The sequence below is a fragment of the Pocillopora damicornis genome, chromosome 3 (assembly GCF_964200805.1).
Source record: "Pocillopora damicornis chromosome 3, jaPocDami1.2, whole genome shotgun sequence".
In the NCBI taxonomy this organism is placed as follows: domain Eukaryota; kingdom Metazoa; phylum Cnidaria; class Anthozoa; order Scleractinia; family Pocilloporidae; genus Pocillopora; species Pocillopora damicornis.
The window spans coordinates 29,719,209-29,735,792 of NC_142672.1; the positions used below are offsets into that span (position 1 = coordinate 29,719,209).

Here is a 16,584-nt window from a genome sequence, read left to right on the forward strand (position 1 = left end):
TTTACATTTTCCGGTCAAAAATATTGCAAAAAATATGAAGCGTCGGCCTGAACTAAAGATTGCGAAGTGGATATTCGACCGGATTTCGATGGTCTTGGGGCGTCCTGCAGAATACCAGCTTTAATATACCAACCCTAAATTCTGGCATCCGCACTGCATAGAGAATAGGATTTATTAGCGAGTTGGCCAAGAATAATGTTCGTGTAGTGCCAGCAATTTTCAGATAAGTGGACCAGTTTGGGATTGAAATGTTATGAAGGAAAATCATACTTTCCCAAATAGTAATTGGTAGAAAAGTTAATAATGATGCAAAGGTGACAAGAAACATTGTGCTCGTCAGTTTTCTTTCCCTCAGGCCGGCTGCACCATGAAGTTGATGTTGACGACTACAACGAACTTTGATATAAATTGAAATGTAACATAGGCACATAAGAACCAGAAGAATGAAATAAGAACTAAAAACCCAAATTGAGTTTAATGGCCAATCGGTTACTATTTCTATTGTACCTTTGCATATTGTTGATAAATATATAAAAGCTATAACTAGTCTATACAACCATTTCTTGATTAAACGATGTTTAAAAGGACGATATGTTGCGTGTACTCTTTCCAACGAAATGAACGCAAGATTGACAAGGGATGCAAAGAGGAAAAAGGGACGTATTGCTAAACTTATTCTTGAAAACGTTATATCCCAAACCTCCTCGTAACAGAAAGCCTTGAATGCATGAACCTGCATCGGCCCTGATATGGCCCCGACTAACAAATCAGCTATGGCAAGGTGGATAATCAAGTATGTACTCTTCCTCTGTAGCTGGCGCTGCTTCACAAATACAGTAATGGTGGTGATGTTGAGGATGACTATGGCCAGACATTCAATGCTGAGCACAGCACACCACGGGATACAAGAAGAGGTTGGAGGTGACCTCTGGTGCTTGGGGCTCGTGATATTGTGAGAAGCTAAACTAGAGTTGGAAGCCATTGACTTCCACTGTAATTGGTTTACCGCAAGCCAAATAATCTAAATATGAATGAAGCATAACAGTCTACAGAAAGCGAAAAAAGTAATAATATTCCAGGACAAGGACTACTGTTGATGATGATCTTTCTATTTGATGGACTATGGATGTATGTCATACTAGTAGGCGGCGAAGGTCTGATCGATCTTAACTGATGAGTGATACTGAACAATTGCCACAGAACTTTTATAAAGAATCACATTTTTTGTACGAATTATCAAATGGTGAAAAATAATGATATTCAAAGACAAAGAGTTTAAATTATTTCAAACCAATTCAGCGTCCTCTTGTTAACTACTCGAAAAATGGGGCAAAATTAAATAAATTCAGCTTGTCAAATCTCCTCGGAACACATCACTCTGGAATTTTGCTTAACTTGATCTTCATTGTCTACAATTTTAAACATAAAGTTCTATCGGCTTACCTTCAATGAACAGCTAGTTATTATTGGAGGAAAGAAAATTACCGCTGCTAACTTTAAATAGTTGCTGAGTGTGGAGTGAAATTGCAGCAGTGCCTCGCTGTAAAATTGAGAGATGAAAATTACTAGTGACGAGCCAACACGACTAAAAATAAACAAAAATATGTTGTTTAAAAAAAAAAAAAGGAATGCATGCAAAACACGGTCCTTCATGATTTTTTTAATTTGTACTATAAGAGGCATACCACAAGAAATCTTTAATTTAGGCCCCAAAGCTTTTAGTTATATTTATGTGAAATAAATTGGGCCATTTGCTACATGCATAAAGCGACCATCAGACATAAGTCTCTCCTGAAACGATCATTGGTGATATCTTAACGCGATTTACATGAGGTATAATATCTCGGAATCTTGTGGTTTAGTTGTACTTAAATGACATGCCTCAGGTGAGCAATGGACGATTTCCAAGTCTTTTTGTTTCTGGGTAGGACAGAAAGTTATCAACCACGGCGGCACTCTAAAAGCCTCTAAATTAGTAAAAGGAAGAGAAGACCTCGGTCAAGCTTAGCTACCTCAACTGAAAAAACCCGTCGAAATCACTCAATTTATATAGTATTCCTACGTAATGGCTAAGTTAAATGAATCAATAGCACAGGTAAACAGGAAGAGGACATGAATAAAAATTAGTAAATGTATCGCATGACCTCATACTTTACAGGTGTAGACTCTATTTTTGACCACTTTCCGGCATTTTGGTAGGAGTGACTGAACATCTTTTTAAAGTTGAGCCTATAGATTACATTATTCAGCTTTTTTTGTTAAATCGCAAGCCATGAAAACACGCATGGAATAGAACTAAAAAAAAACACGGTTCCGATCCTTTTAGACTCCATTTACCTCGCACTTTCTTCTAAGATCTGAATTTCGGTTTGTTTTTAAACTACATGGGCTAGATTGGTGATGACTCCGCCGTTTTGGAAAGCGAAATGAACAACAACAATAAAATTTATTTATTTACTTTGGCAATTTTAATTCCTATCTAACAATCCCTACCCGAAAAATAGCGAGGCTAATCGAGGTGGGAGGGAAACAAACGATCTTCAATACCAAGTTTAACTGTAAAGAGGAAATAACTAGGAGAGCATACACATACAGGAATGTTGAAAAAACAGTACGATGAATTCTAGAGGACCCAATTAGTTATTACATATTACAACCAGAGTAAAATTTCACGCGGAAAAACAAAATGGAAAACAAATGAATCTAAAAATGGTATAATTTTCTTAATTTGTCAGTTAAAGTCACGTCAACATAAGTATACTTTTGCATCAAAATGTTCAGTAGCTGTCTAGGTATACCATTTAAATTTATATCTAGGTCGATAAAGAAGACAGATGGGAATACTATTCCAGATCCTTGCATCCAGTCTTGAGAAATAATTTTTCTTATGTTTAGTTCTCGAATATTTAAGACAGAGATTGCCAGCCGCTGAGGACCTTGTATAATGGTGGTGTTTTTCTGAAGAATAACTAAATAATTCTGAAATGTCAAGTGGTGCTAAATCGTTGACAAAATCATGCATAAAAGAACAGGTTGTTTTAAAATAGGTCTGATGAAGAGGAAAAATGTTTGACAAGTTGACAAAAGGTACAGAATGAGCACGTTTTTGCATAATCAACATCTTTTCAAAATTCGATTGAGCAACTTGGCCTCAGACTGCAACCCCGTTGGACAAGTGAGCTTAAATAAAAGATCGATGTAAGTTAAGCAATACAGTTTGTGGGACAAAATTTCTCAATCTTGATAAAATGCTTAAAGACTTGCTAATCTTCTATGAAATAAATGAAATGTGTAAGTCGGAGATCATGTTGAATCGATAAAGACACCTACGCATTTTATGTATTCTTTCTTTTCCAGAGAGTCTAGGTAATTGGCACTATAGTTAAGGATATTTTGTTCACTTCCTAGTTAACACGTTTTTGATACGATCTGAATAGATCAAAGTTAGTGTTGAGATGATCAAGCATATACTTCAGCTCAGAAGAACTGGATGATTTTCTAACTTATTCTATTAATCTTTGCCCAAACTCGGTCGGTAGAAGTCGAAATAAAATTCCATCAATTTTTTTATTCTTAGCAACATAAAGAAATTAAAAAGCAAGATAATTACACAGTTTCTCTCTTCAGAGGATGAATCTAATTTCTTAATGTAGAACCATTATGTTGGTATACATAAACTGCTTGCCTTTTGTTTCGTGCAAATATTATTAATTACACAACGGGATGTGTTTATTATCTCATATGACTGAAATTCAGTTTTGGAAAATGTCTAGAACTGACGGTAAATGATATTTTTTCTTATATCAGGTGGTAAACGAAAAGTCTTCAAAGCTGCGATAATCATTAAACGACTGGTCTCTTATTGTTCGTTTAAAATGGGAAGAGTAGACGTGAAAGCAGTTTAATAATTTTGGAAGGAAATATCTGAAGCTCCCATTTTTTTCAACTGAATACGATTTAAGAAAAATGCAGCTTTCGTGAATTAGGAAAGACCATCTGTAGTTAAACCTCTTAAAGACTTTATTTCAGACCACTTTCCCGCATTTTGGCAGGAGTGACTGAATATCTTTTTAAAGTTGATCCTAAAGTGTGCTTTAAGTTCCGTTATTCTGATTTTTATTAAATCGCAAGCCATAAAAACACGCGTGGAATAGGATTAAAAAAAAAAACACTGTTCCAATGCGCTTACACTCTATTTACCTCGCGCTTTCTTCTATGATTTGAATTTCAGTTTGTCATTGTTCTAGATGGTCTGGAATAAAAACCTTTCATTATTCTTAATTCATTCTGGTGACGACTCCGCCGCTTTGGAAGCCAATATGAACAACGACAATAAAATTTATTTATTTACTTTGGCAATTTAAATTCCTAGCAATCCCTAACCGAAAAATAGCGAAGCTAATCGAGGCGGGAGGGAAGCAAACGTTCTTCAATAACAAGTTTAACTGCAAAGAGGAAATGACTGAGAGAGCATACGCCTACAGGAACGTTTTGAAAAAACAGTACGATGAATTATAGAGGAGCCAATTAGTTATTACGTATTACAACCAGAATAAAAGTACACGTGAAAAAACAAAAAGAAAACAAATGAATCTAAAAATGGTATAATTTTCTAAATTTGTCAGCCAAAGTATGGACGTCAACATAAGTATACTTTCGCATCAAAATGTTCAGCAGCTGTCTTTGTATACCATTTAAATTTACATTTAGGTAGAGAAAGAAGACAGGTGGTAATTCTATTCCAGATCCTTGCACCCTTGTTTTGTTTTCAAATGTGATAGAGATTGTCTGCCGCTGAGGATCTTGTACATTGGTGGTGTTCTTCTGAAGAATAACTAAATAATTCTGAAATTTTGGGTGGTGCTAGATCGTTGACAAAATCATGCATAAAAGAACAGATAGAAAATAGATCAGATGACGCGGAAGTATGTTTGACAAGTTGACAAAAGGTACAGGGTGAAATTTAAAGGGTTTGAAAGATATTATGCGGAGAGAACGTTTTTGCAGAATCAACACGTTTTCCAAATTCGATCGGGCAACTTGGCCGCAGACTGCAACCCCATTGGACAAGTAAACTTGAATAAAAGATCGATATAAGTTAAGCAATACACTGTATTTCTCAATCTTGATAAAATGCCTGAAGACTTGCTAATCTTAGATGAAATAAAATGCAATGTGTCAAGTCCGAGATCATTTAGAATAGATAAGGACACCAAAGTATTTTCATATTTTTTTCCTTTCCAGAGGGAGAAGGGAATTAGCGCTACAGTTAAAGACATTTATGTTCATAGTTAACACGTTTTTGATACGATCTGAATATAACAAAGTCAGAGTTGAGATGATCATGCATATACTTCAGCTCAGAAGAACTAGATTATTTTCTGACATATTCTAACTTTTTGCCCAAACTCGGTCGGCAAAAGTCGAAATATATTTCCATCCTTTTTTTTCTCATCAACTTAAAGAAATTAAAAAGGATAATTAAAAGAGACAGATAATTATGCAGTCTTCAGAGGATGAATCTAATTTCTTAATGTAGAACCATTATATTGGTATACATAAACTGCTTGCCTTTTGTTTTGTGCAAACATTATTTATTAAACAACGGGATGTGTTTACCATCCCAGATGACTGAAATTCAGTTTATGAAAATGTCTAGAAATGAAGGTAAATGACATTTTATCTTATATCAGGTGGTAAACAAAAAATCGTCAAAGCTGCGATAATCGTTAAATGACTGGTTTTAGGTCACGTAAATGACTCGCCTTTGCCTACTAGTAAGTATGGAATTTTTCTCAAGATCTTAACAAAAGAAGAAAAAACCAAATAAAAGAAACAGAACACACAATTCGAAGATAGGGCGGATGCTCCAATGGGCAACCATAAGGGAGATGTTATCCAGAATTACTGAATGATGAAACAGAAATTCATTTTAAGTTGATGAGTTTTTAGTCTTTGTCAAAACAGGTGAACGTTATGTTATTAGCCATTCATAGATTTTAAAATAAATTCAGCTGGACCAGTTTCTTTGAAACACAACACCTCGCCATTTAAATTATTATATTTTTCATCAACAAAACATTTCAATGTCGGTTTATGTTGAAAGAAGAACATGTTTTAAGAAGAAAGAAAACTACCAATTCTAACTTAATATCTCGTGTTCGGTGACTCGCTATGAAATTGATAATGAAAAATTGCGTCTAACGACAGGGAAGTATAATAGATAAATGTATTGTCTAAAAAGAAGAAAGAGTACCAAATTTTCAGCCTTATTTTAAGTTTCCACATGCACCGCCGAATTCACCCGTTTCTTTAATTTTCCATCATGAACACGGCGTTAAGCAGCTGTTAAGTTTCTGTGACTGTTAGCTTTATTGAGTTAACTATATCTCGTTTATTTGTGTTCAGTTCTTCCATGGTGATTGTACTTGTAAACAGCGTCGACTTTTGATCCTCTGCACTGAATTTTTAATTGAAATCTTCTGTTTGAGGAGCACGACGCTCGACAATGATTTATGAAAAAGGGCGGTACCTTATGTACAACCTTCTTTTCCACCTTTTCTGTTTATCCTGTTGTTATATAGCAACCGTTTAACGGCGATTTCTTCGGAAAACTCTTGTAAAATCACATATCGAGATCCTTCAATTCAGTTTTCCTACGAAATGCGTGATGGCTGAGTTAAATGAATCAATAGAACAGATGGCCAGAAAGAGGACAGTAATGAATTATATCAATACATCAAACGACTTCTTACCTTACAGCTACAGAACATATTGTAGCCCAGTTTCCTTCAAGAAAATATCTTAAAATAGCTTCAAATCGTCCTTTTGCCTAGGGGGAATGAGTTAGTTTAAAGGTCAATCCTACAGTTACGCTTTAAATTTTGTGATTCTACCTTTAATGAAATCACAAGCCATGGAAACATTAACAGAAAACAGAATCAGATGAAAGAAACTTTTGCAATGCTTACTTTCCAATTACCTCGCGCTTCCTTCTATGTTTTGAATTTCATTAATTTTTTTGGATATGTAAATAGCCAAGTTAATCCCACAGATGATCGCTCCTTGCTTTCCATGATCGGAAAAGCGAATTTTAAAAGAATATCACAACTCATGTAAAGAGTTTCGGTACTTTCTTCTCAACTTGTTGGATAAAACCCGTCAAGTAAGAGGACATTGACATAAATACAGGATTTCTGTTTGATGCGGGTTGTCGTTAACAAAGTATAACGGTTTGCTGTTACATCCTTAAAATTATTATTTCCATGGCTGCTTCATGAAATACATATTTTTCCTCCCCTCATTCCTCTTAAGCGCGCCTGTGATGGCGCATCAACTAAGGAAAATTTCAACGCAAATAGGTTGGTCTCTTTGTGGCTCACCATCTTTTATCAACGCCGCGGTGAATTTAGCTCTCTTAAGCCGTATACTGAAAATTTGCTAAGTTAGCGTGATCTGGAAATGATTTTAGAACCGTACAGCTCTCGTAAATAACGACAGAAAGTCTGTTGTTAAACCTCTTAGAGTTTCGGCTAAACAGAAGCCTCAGTTGTGATGATTAAGTCTGCGTTATTATAGAGTTTTCCAAATACGGATGTGTTTTAGATTAATTGTGTCAAGAAAAAATTGCCACTTTGAGTTAAGTTCGCTCATCATATAGTCTCCGTTTTAACTGGGGTCTCCAGATGACGTAATGTTGCATTCTGTTGTTTATAGGGCTGGATACGGCTTTTTCCACCATCTTGTTGTTCATCATTTACATTAATAATAAGCGCCCGATCCTTGTGGTCCCGCTCGTCGTTTGTCTCTTCGTTCTGAAATATATTTTAACTTGTGGTTTACCATTACAAGTCAGGCTAAACACAAAACATGTACAACGACAACGAATATTTTAATATGGGTAATGAAAATTACAGCTGTACAGATTCTTTGAATCGCTAAACCATTTTGAATATTGTATTTACATTTTCTGATCAAAACTATTGCAAAAAAATTGAGTGTCGGCCTGAACTAAAGATCGCTAAGTGGATATTCGACCGGATTTCGATGGTCTTGAGGTGTCCTGCAAAATACCATCTTTGATATACCTGCCCTAAATTCTGGCGTCCGCACTGCATAGAGAATAGGATTTATTAGCGAGTTGGCAAAGAATAATGTCATTATAGTGCCAATAATTGTAAGAGGAGTGGACCAGTTTGAAAAAGACAAGATATGAAGGAAAATTATAATGTCCACAATAACAATTGGTAGAAAAGTTAATAATGATGCTATGGTGACAAGGAACAATGTTCTCGTCAGTTTTCTCTCCCTCAGACCGGCTGCACCATTAAGTTGATGTTGACGACCACAACGAACTTTGATATAAATTGAAATGTAACATATGCACATGAGAACCAGAAGAACGAAATAAGAACTACTAACCCAAATAAAGCTAAACGGCCAATTGATTAATGCTTCTATTGTACTTTTGCATATTGCTGATAAATATATAAAAGCTATGACTAGTCCATAAACCCATTTCTTGATTAAACGGTGCTTAAAAGGGCGATATGTGGCGTGTACTCGTTCAAACGAGATGAAAGCGAGATTAACAAGATATGTGAAGGGGAAAAAATTACGTATTGCTAAACTTATTCTTAAAAACGTTATATCCCAACTCTTCCCGTAACACGAACAAACGAGTGAATGTATCAGCATCGGTCCTGATACGGCTCCGGCCAACAAATCAACTATGGCCAAATGGATGATCAAGTATGTACTTTTCCTCTGTAGCTGGCGCTGCTTCACAAATACAGTAATGGTGATGAAGTTGAGGATAACTGTGGCCAGAAATTCAACGCTGACCACAGCAAACCACGGGATACAGGAAGAGGTTGGAAGCGACCACTGGTGCTTATGGCTCGTGATATTGTGAGAAGCTGCACTAGAGTTGGTAGCCATTGACTTCCACTGAGATTGGTTTACTGCAAGCCAAATAATCTAAGTATGTATGAAAACGTAACAGTCTACAGAAAGCGAAAAAGTAACAATATCCCAGGACAAGGACTACCATTGATGATGATCTTTCTATTTGAAAGACTATGGATTTTATGTCATATTAGTAAGCGGCGAAAGGTCTGATCGATCTTAACTGATGAGTGATACTGGACAATTGCCACAGAACTTTTATAAGGAATCAAATTTTGTACTGATTATCGAATGGTGAAAAAAATGATATTCAAGGACAAAGAGTTTAGATAAATTTTTAAAACAATTCAGCGTCGTCTTATTAACTAATAAAAAAAATGGGGCCAAATTAAATAAATACTGCTTGACAAATTTCCTCGAGACGCATCACCCCGGAATTTCACTCAACTTAATCTTCATTATCAACAATTTCAGACATTAAGTTTCATCGGCTTACTTTGAATGAACAACTAGTTATTCTTGGAGGAAAGACATTTACCACTTGTAACTTAAAATATTCACTGAGTGTGGACTGAAATAGTAGCTGGGTCTCTCACTAAAATTGCGGGATGAAAATTGCTAGTGACGAGCTAACGCGACTAAGTAACATAAATAATATTTTGTTTAAAAAGAAAAAAGGAATGCATGCAAAATACGATCATTCAGGATTTGTAAATTTGTGTTTCATGAGGCATACCACAAAGAATCTTTAATTTCGATCCCAAAGCTTTTAGTCATTTTTATGTAAAATAAGTTGGGCCATTTGCTACATGCATAAAGCAACCATCAGACACGAGTCTCTCTTGAAATGGTCATTGGTGATATCATAACATGATTTACATGAGGTGTAACATCTCGGAATCTTGTGGTTTAGTTATTCTTAAATGACATACCTCAAGGGATTAATGGACGATTTCCAAGTCTTTTGTTTTTGTTTAGGACAGAAAGTTCTCATCCACGGCAGCGTTTTAAAAGCCTAAAATGTCACTTGGATTAGTAAAACAAAGAGATGACTTCGGTCATGCTTGGCTACTTTAACTGAAAACACCCGTCGAAATCCTCCAATTTATATAGTATTCCTACGTGATGGCTAAGTTGAATGTATTAGTAGGACAGTTGCATGGACAGGAAGAGGAAGTTAATAAAATTAATAAATATATCACATGACCTCATACTTTACAGATGTAGACTTTATTTCAGACCACTTTACCGTATTTTGGCGGGAGTGACTGAATATCTTTTTAAAGTTGATTCTACGGTATGCTTTAGATTCCGTTATTGTGCTTTTTATTAAAGCGCAAGCCATGAAAACACGCGTAGAATAGGATTAAAAAAAAAAAAGTTCCAATGCTTTTACACTCCATTTATCTCGCGCTTTCTTCTATGATTTGAATTTCAGTTTGTCATTATTCTAGATGGTCTGGAATAAAAACCTTTTATTCTTCTTAATTCATTGTGGTGACAACTCCACCGCTTTGGAAACCAATATGAACAACAGCAATAAAATTTATTCATTTACTTTGGCAATTAAAATACCTATCTAACAATCTCTACCCGAAAAATAACGAAGCTAATCGAGGCGGGAGGGAAACAAAAATTCTTCAATAACAAGTTTAACTGCAAAAAGGAAATGACTGAGAGGGCATGCACATACATGAACGATGAAAAAAACACAATATGATAAATCATAGAGGAGCCAATAAGGTATTGTATGTTACAACTAGAATAAAATTACACGCGAGAAAACAAAAACATACGAAAAAAACATACAATACAAAAACATACCAAAAAAAAAAAAAAAAAATGAATCGAAAAATATTATAATTTTATAAATTTATCAGTTACAGTATGGACGTCAACATAAGTATCCTCTCGCGTCAAAATGTTCAGTAGCTGTCAATATGTGCCATTTAAATTCATATTTAGGTAGAGAACGAAGACAGATGGGAATAGTATTCCAGATCCTTGCACCCAGTCTTAAGAAAGATTTTTTTTTATATCTAAGACAGAGATTGCCAGCCGCTGAGGACCTTGTATAATGGTGGTGTTTTTCTGAAGAATAACTAAATAAGTCTGATTTCATAAAAGAACAGATTGTTTTAAAATAGGTCAGATGAAGAGGAAGAATGTTTAACAAGTTGACAAAAGGTACAGTATGAGCCCGTTTTTGCATAATCAACACCTTTTCCAAACTCGATTGAGCAACTTGGCCTCAGACTGCAACCCAGTTGGACAACTAAGCTTGAATAAAAGATCGATGCAAGTTAAGCAACACAGTTTGTGGGACAAAATTTCTCAAGCTTGATAAAATGCTTAAAGACTTGCTAATCTTAGATGAAGTAAATGAAATGTGTGAGTCCGAGATCATTTTGAATCGATAAGGTCACCAAGGTATTTTATATTTTCTTTCCATTCTAGAGAGACAAGGGAATTGGCGCGATAATTAAAGATATTTACACCTTTTGCTGTTCATTTACGCAAAATGCACATTCATTTACGTCAACAGTTGTAACTATACGGCAAATAGACATTCATTTGCAGTTCCATGAACATCATGAACGCGAACGAACTTTCAATAACGCTATTTGCATATGTATTAACATTTAACAGCATTAACGGATGAACAATTGCACCTTTCGACAATCAAACATAACAAATATACTTTCAATCTCGCGCAATGGTTGATCATTAACACTAATAGAAAATCAATTGCTTGGTATGACAATCAATTGCGTATTAGAGACACGCAATAACACAATTTGCATAGAGACGCACAATCAATTGCACCTTCATACAATCGTTTATTCAAAATTATCAATAATTAACGTGAACTGACAAACATGTGTGTAGTCAACAATCAACTAGGGAAAAAGAAATTTCAAAATTGTTCTATTACAGTGTACTGTGATGTAATGTTTTGTAATTTTCCTTCAATTGCTTCATTATTTAAATATCTTGGAATGTACGTTTGCATAAATCTGTACCACTGTCCACATTCAGCAGCCGTGATAGTGCCTATATATATAGATAAGGTGTCTATTTAAAATTGGGTCTGCTCGAAGAAATATTCAGGTTTTTTCATAAGGTTGAGCTGAAAACGGAAGAAGGTCTGCTCTGTGCTTTTATCTCTGCGCTATGATAATTTTCACGGGTAATTTTTTTGTTTTTTTTTATTCCTCAACAGGGTGTATTGCTGTGTTCTTGCGTGTGAAGGACTATGGTTTACTGGAACCCGACAGAAGTAAATTAATTATCACGCAAAAGAAAAATAAATAAGTGGGTGCACATTCAGCTCAGTCTGTAATTTAAACATATGAATATATGAATTTTCTCTTCTTATCCCCTTGTTGCTCATCATTTGTGTTCATGAAACTGCGCCCGACCCGTTTGGTACTGCTAGTTGTGTGTTTCTTTGTTCTGAAATGTTATATGTAACTTGGGGTTTATCGTTACAAGCCAGACTCAACACGAAACATAAGCAACAAGAAAAGGCTGTTGACATTCGGCGAGTCGCTTAGCCATTTTTAGCATTTTATTTACATTTTCTGATTAAAATTATTGCGAAAAATGAAGCTTCAGCCTGAACTTAAGACTGCGAAGTGGATTTTCGACTGTTCGTACTTACTAGCTTCTTTGCCGAGTCAACGGAGCAGGAGAAGAGCACTGCAAAAGCAGCCTTTTACTTCAGATGTACTGTACTGTACTTCAACTGGGAAAATGGAATCCTCAAATCGTTGATGCCCGCTGTCGTGGCGGTTTCGAAATACGAGTTATCTGAACGGCAATTGCCTGTCTGAAGGAAAAAAATGTATTGATTTTCTTACTGAGGATCGAAATACGCTGATCTCCTCGGATTATATGGAGCCACATAATGGGGTGAGGATGTTAAGACCGACAATACATACAGAGTTTAAACACTGCAAATCTAATTCAAATAAAAACCTCAATAAACAGAAAAGGTAGAAAGCTTTGGCAGGAAATTACCTCTTGTCGGAAAGCTTTGTGACTTTCTTAGGGAGTGCACTTTGCCGAAATCTTCTTAATTACACGTTTTATTCTGTAGTATTAAGAAAAGATAAAGCTTGACATCTGACAATCTTAAGTTTTTAAGTATTATTCCGACGACTGTTTTATGACCAGAATAGGTTAAGACTGTTATAAATGCTTAAAAGAAGGGATAGCAATAACAATTGGAATCTGAAAGCAGTTACTTAGATTAAGTTTTGTTTGCTGAGGTAATGGAATTCGAATGCCACTCGTATAAATCCACATTTGTTCTATCGGAAAACGGTTAACAATGAAATGACGCTTAGCAGCAATGCCCGTTCGTCTTTTTCGGTGTACACTAGCTGTCAGGGTATCTTGTTTTCGATGTGTAATTCACTGTTCGGACTGAGCATGCCCCTTTTGTACGTTTTATCACAAAAAGAAAAGACAAATATTGTGCTTCATTATAAGATGGCAAACAGCTGAGAAATAAAAGCAAGAAAATACAACGACCGAAAAACCTTTTATTTGTCAAAGAGCTCAATTACTTAATACATCATACTTTTGCGCGCATCAAAAGATAAATAGTATGTTAGTTTCGCTGTCTCTCCACGTCGATGCCAATGAAGATGGAGTTGTCTCAATTTTAGGATTTCTCATTTAGCAGACAATTTGGCATTTATCCTAATTTACTCTGTTATTCAAAGTATTTCACTATAAAAAATTGCGATAAAACATTTCTTAGAATCATTTCAAGATTAAAAAAAATTGCTAAAAAGCGACGACGTTTCGACGTTGGCTGAACGTCATTATCAAGTCAAAATAAGTTAGTGATTTTTGGTCTATAAATACTAAAGAACAACAATAGCTGATTAAAAAATTGTAACGTGAGAAAATATCAAACAAAGAGTTTCGTACGTATGGAGTCCGTCTGAATATTTAAATTGGGCTTAAGTTTCTTGATGAAGAGCATTTCAAATACTAAGCAATCAAATTTGCTCTGGCACTTTCTTAAAACCGTGAATTGGCTTTCTCTCAAAAGGTTGTTGTTACCATGAGCTTCTAAGAAATGTCTACCGATTGCCGAATTTTTCTCTACCTCTAATAATCGAGTTTAAAAAGAAGTTTAAAGATATTTAAAGATTTTGAAGTGGGATATCGATTGTATTTAAAGGGTTTGAAGCACTGCGGAAAATTATTTTTGTTATGACTGTCTTTACTTCAGGCATCCGTATGGCGTGGATTATAGGATTTATCAGTGAGTTGGCAGCCACAAATGTCGTTTTTACCATTATAACATGAAAAAATGACTCGTGGGAAAAGCTGTAGGAAAGCTCGGAATTAGAAGCCTCAAAACCCCAGATGATAGGAATGATGATGGGCTAACTCCGCCCACGCTCCTTTAATAGTAGTGATGGCGGCTTACTTCCCGACGCCCATGTACACCTCGTTAGAAAAAAAGATCTATCTTTTATGCATCTTCTTTCTGCCTGCACCGCCCTTCGGAAAAAAAAAATAAGTATAAAAGAAAGAGTAATAGCTGATGTTCTTAACGGAATACTGAAGTTGCCTGTGTTTGTATCGACAGGTGATATGATGGATGACGATTCTTTTACCAGCATGAATTTGAATTTTCATAAATCAATTACGAAGCGATTTTGAATAAGGTCACTATTTTGAAAAATTGCGATAAAACATTTCTTAAAATCATTTCAAGATTAAAAAAAACTCTTTGTTTGATATTTTCTCAGGTTACAATTTTTTAATCAGCTATTGCTGTTTTTTAGTATTTATAGACCAAAAATCACTAACTTATTTTGACTTGATAATGACGTTCAGCCAACGTCGAAACGTCGTCGCTTTTTAGCAATTTTTTTTAATCTTGAAATGATTCTAAGAAATGTTTTATCGCAATTTTTTATAGTGAAATACTTTGAATAACAGAGTAAATTAGGATAAAAAAAAAAAAAGCAAAATAACGACACCTTTCTAAGGAAACCAATCTCTGAACGGATCGTCATCCCTTAGTTCTTCCCACCTACAGTGCTTGAATAACGATTCAATAAATAAAGATTCTCCTTTTAAAAAAGAATCTATTCAACGGTGAAAAAGTTTTACGCGGTGTCAGGGCCTGGCACATGATTGAAACAATTCTAAGCATTTGCTTTTTTGTATCTATTGTTCGGATTTTAACTCTTGAAGAAGTTTCACAGCTTGCGTCGAGTTCATTTTTTTTAATCAATAGTGTTTGAATAGATTTAGCTTGAAATCTACTAAAAAAGGGATTTTTTTCTTAAAGCGCTTTACGACAGATTGATAATTATTTGGATTGGTTGTCCTTGTTTCCTTCGGCTCCTTAAATTTTGTCACAAGTTAAAGGGAAAAAAGGGAGAAAAACACAAATTACATTTTTTGAGCCAGATGCTGCATTTAGAACGGTCCTTAGCCACCTTTTACTACCGCTGAAAATGAAAAGAAAGTTATTTAGTATTGGTCAATTATTTCATGTTTTTACTCCTGTGCCTGTTTTATAACCAGAAAAGTTGAGGATGGCAATGATGTTTAAAAGAGGAGGAAACGATTATAACCCGAAAGGTATTACTTTGTTCTGTTTTGTTTGCAAAGATAATGTGGTGGAAACTTTTAACTCCTTTGATGTCACCCGTACGACTACACAATTATTCTTAGCGGACATCGATGAATAGTGAAGACACTTATGACAACAGCGGTCGTTTTTCTTTTTTTTTTTTTTTTTTTTGTATTTTTGCTTCCAGGGTATCCTGCAGTGGGCATGTAACTAACAGATGTCAAATTAGCTGACTTATTAAAGCTGAAAACCTCATCATTTAGAAGACTTTTATTGGTCAAAGAGACCAATTATTAATTGAACCATACCCTGTTAAGTTTTGAAATATAAACAAAACTGTGCATTTCGGTTACCCTCGAAATGATCTCAAATCTATCAGAGGAGAAAAATATGTCTCAATATTAAGATTTCTATTTAACCACACAATTTCATGGCATTCTTAATTTACATCATCTTTTAAACGTAAGTAGCACGAATATTTTATCTCCTTTTTAGGTAATGTCATCACTTGACACGAATTTGCGTCGTTTGCACTGAGGCCTGCACCTCGCTAAGGTTTGTGTGGCAAGTGCATGTATTTCGATCCTATACACAGAACAAAGAACTTTCTTTCCACTACAGACAGTTGTAGTTGGCATCAGTTGTTTTTCTTAATTGAGGATATCTGCGATGTGATGTTGTGATGTTTTTTTTCAGTTCTCGTATGTTCGTTTTTTCTGGAAAATCAATTTCAGCGCGCAAATACTCTTAATTAATCTTCATTTCGAACAGACGCTTCCTAATCATTTTGTTTGTGAGATCGCCTTTTCTTTTAAAAATTACACTGAATAGTAGTCCTTTGGATGGAAAAGTGCACCAAACTATTTGCTCGCGCAGCCGCTTATTTTGTTGCGCTTAGGGGCGTTGGGAGTCAGAACCAAGAAAACGAGCGCACTCTCTTTTAATCGAGCACCCAAAACCCCTGCAGTTAACCAGGCAGATTACGAAAGTTCAGTTTAACTCGGGTACCGACACATATGACGTAACTAGCATGATATCAAGAACTTTGGTCCATACTTTTACAT

General features: G+C 35.3%; 2 protein-coding genes across 2 annotated transcripts; both read right to left on the reverse strand.

Annotated features, from left to right (window-relative positions):
- On the reverse strand, window positions 1-1,149 carry LOC149049253 (trace amine-associated receptor 9-like). Its single transcript, XM_089200473.1, has one exon. It carries the CDS (start codon window positions 980-982, stop codon window positions 53-55), a length of 930 nt encoding a protein of 309 aa, XP_089056599.1. The 5' UTR covers window positions 983-1,149; the 3' UTR covers window positions 1-52.
- A 6,725-nt stretch (window positions 1,150-7,874) lies between these two features.
- Window positions 7,875-9,972, reverse strand: LOC113681930 (histamine H2 receptor-like). The gene is made up of 2 exons (XM_089199146.1): window positions 9,840-9,972; window positions 7,875-8,963 (listed from the first exon to the last, which is right to left on the reverse strand). The coding sequence occupies exon 2, from the start codon at window positions 8,938-8,940 to the stop codon at window positions 8,011-8,013; it is 930 nt and encodes a 309-aa protein (XP_089055272.1). The 5' UTR covers window positions 8,941-8,963; window positions 9,840-9,972; the 3' UTR covers window positions 7,875-8,010.
- Window positions 9,973-16,584: the final 6,612 nt, after the last annotated feature.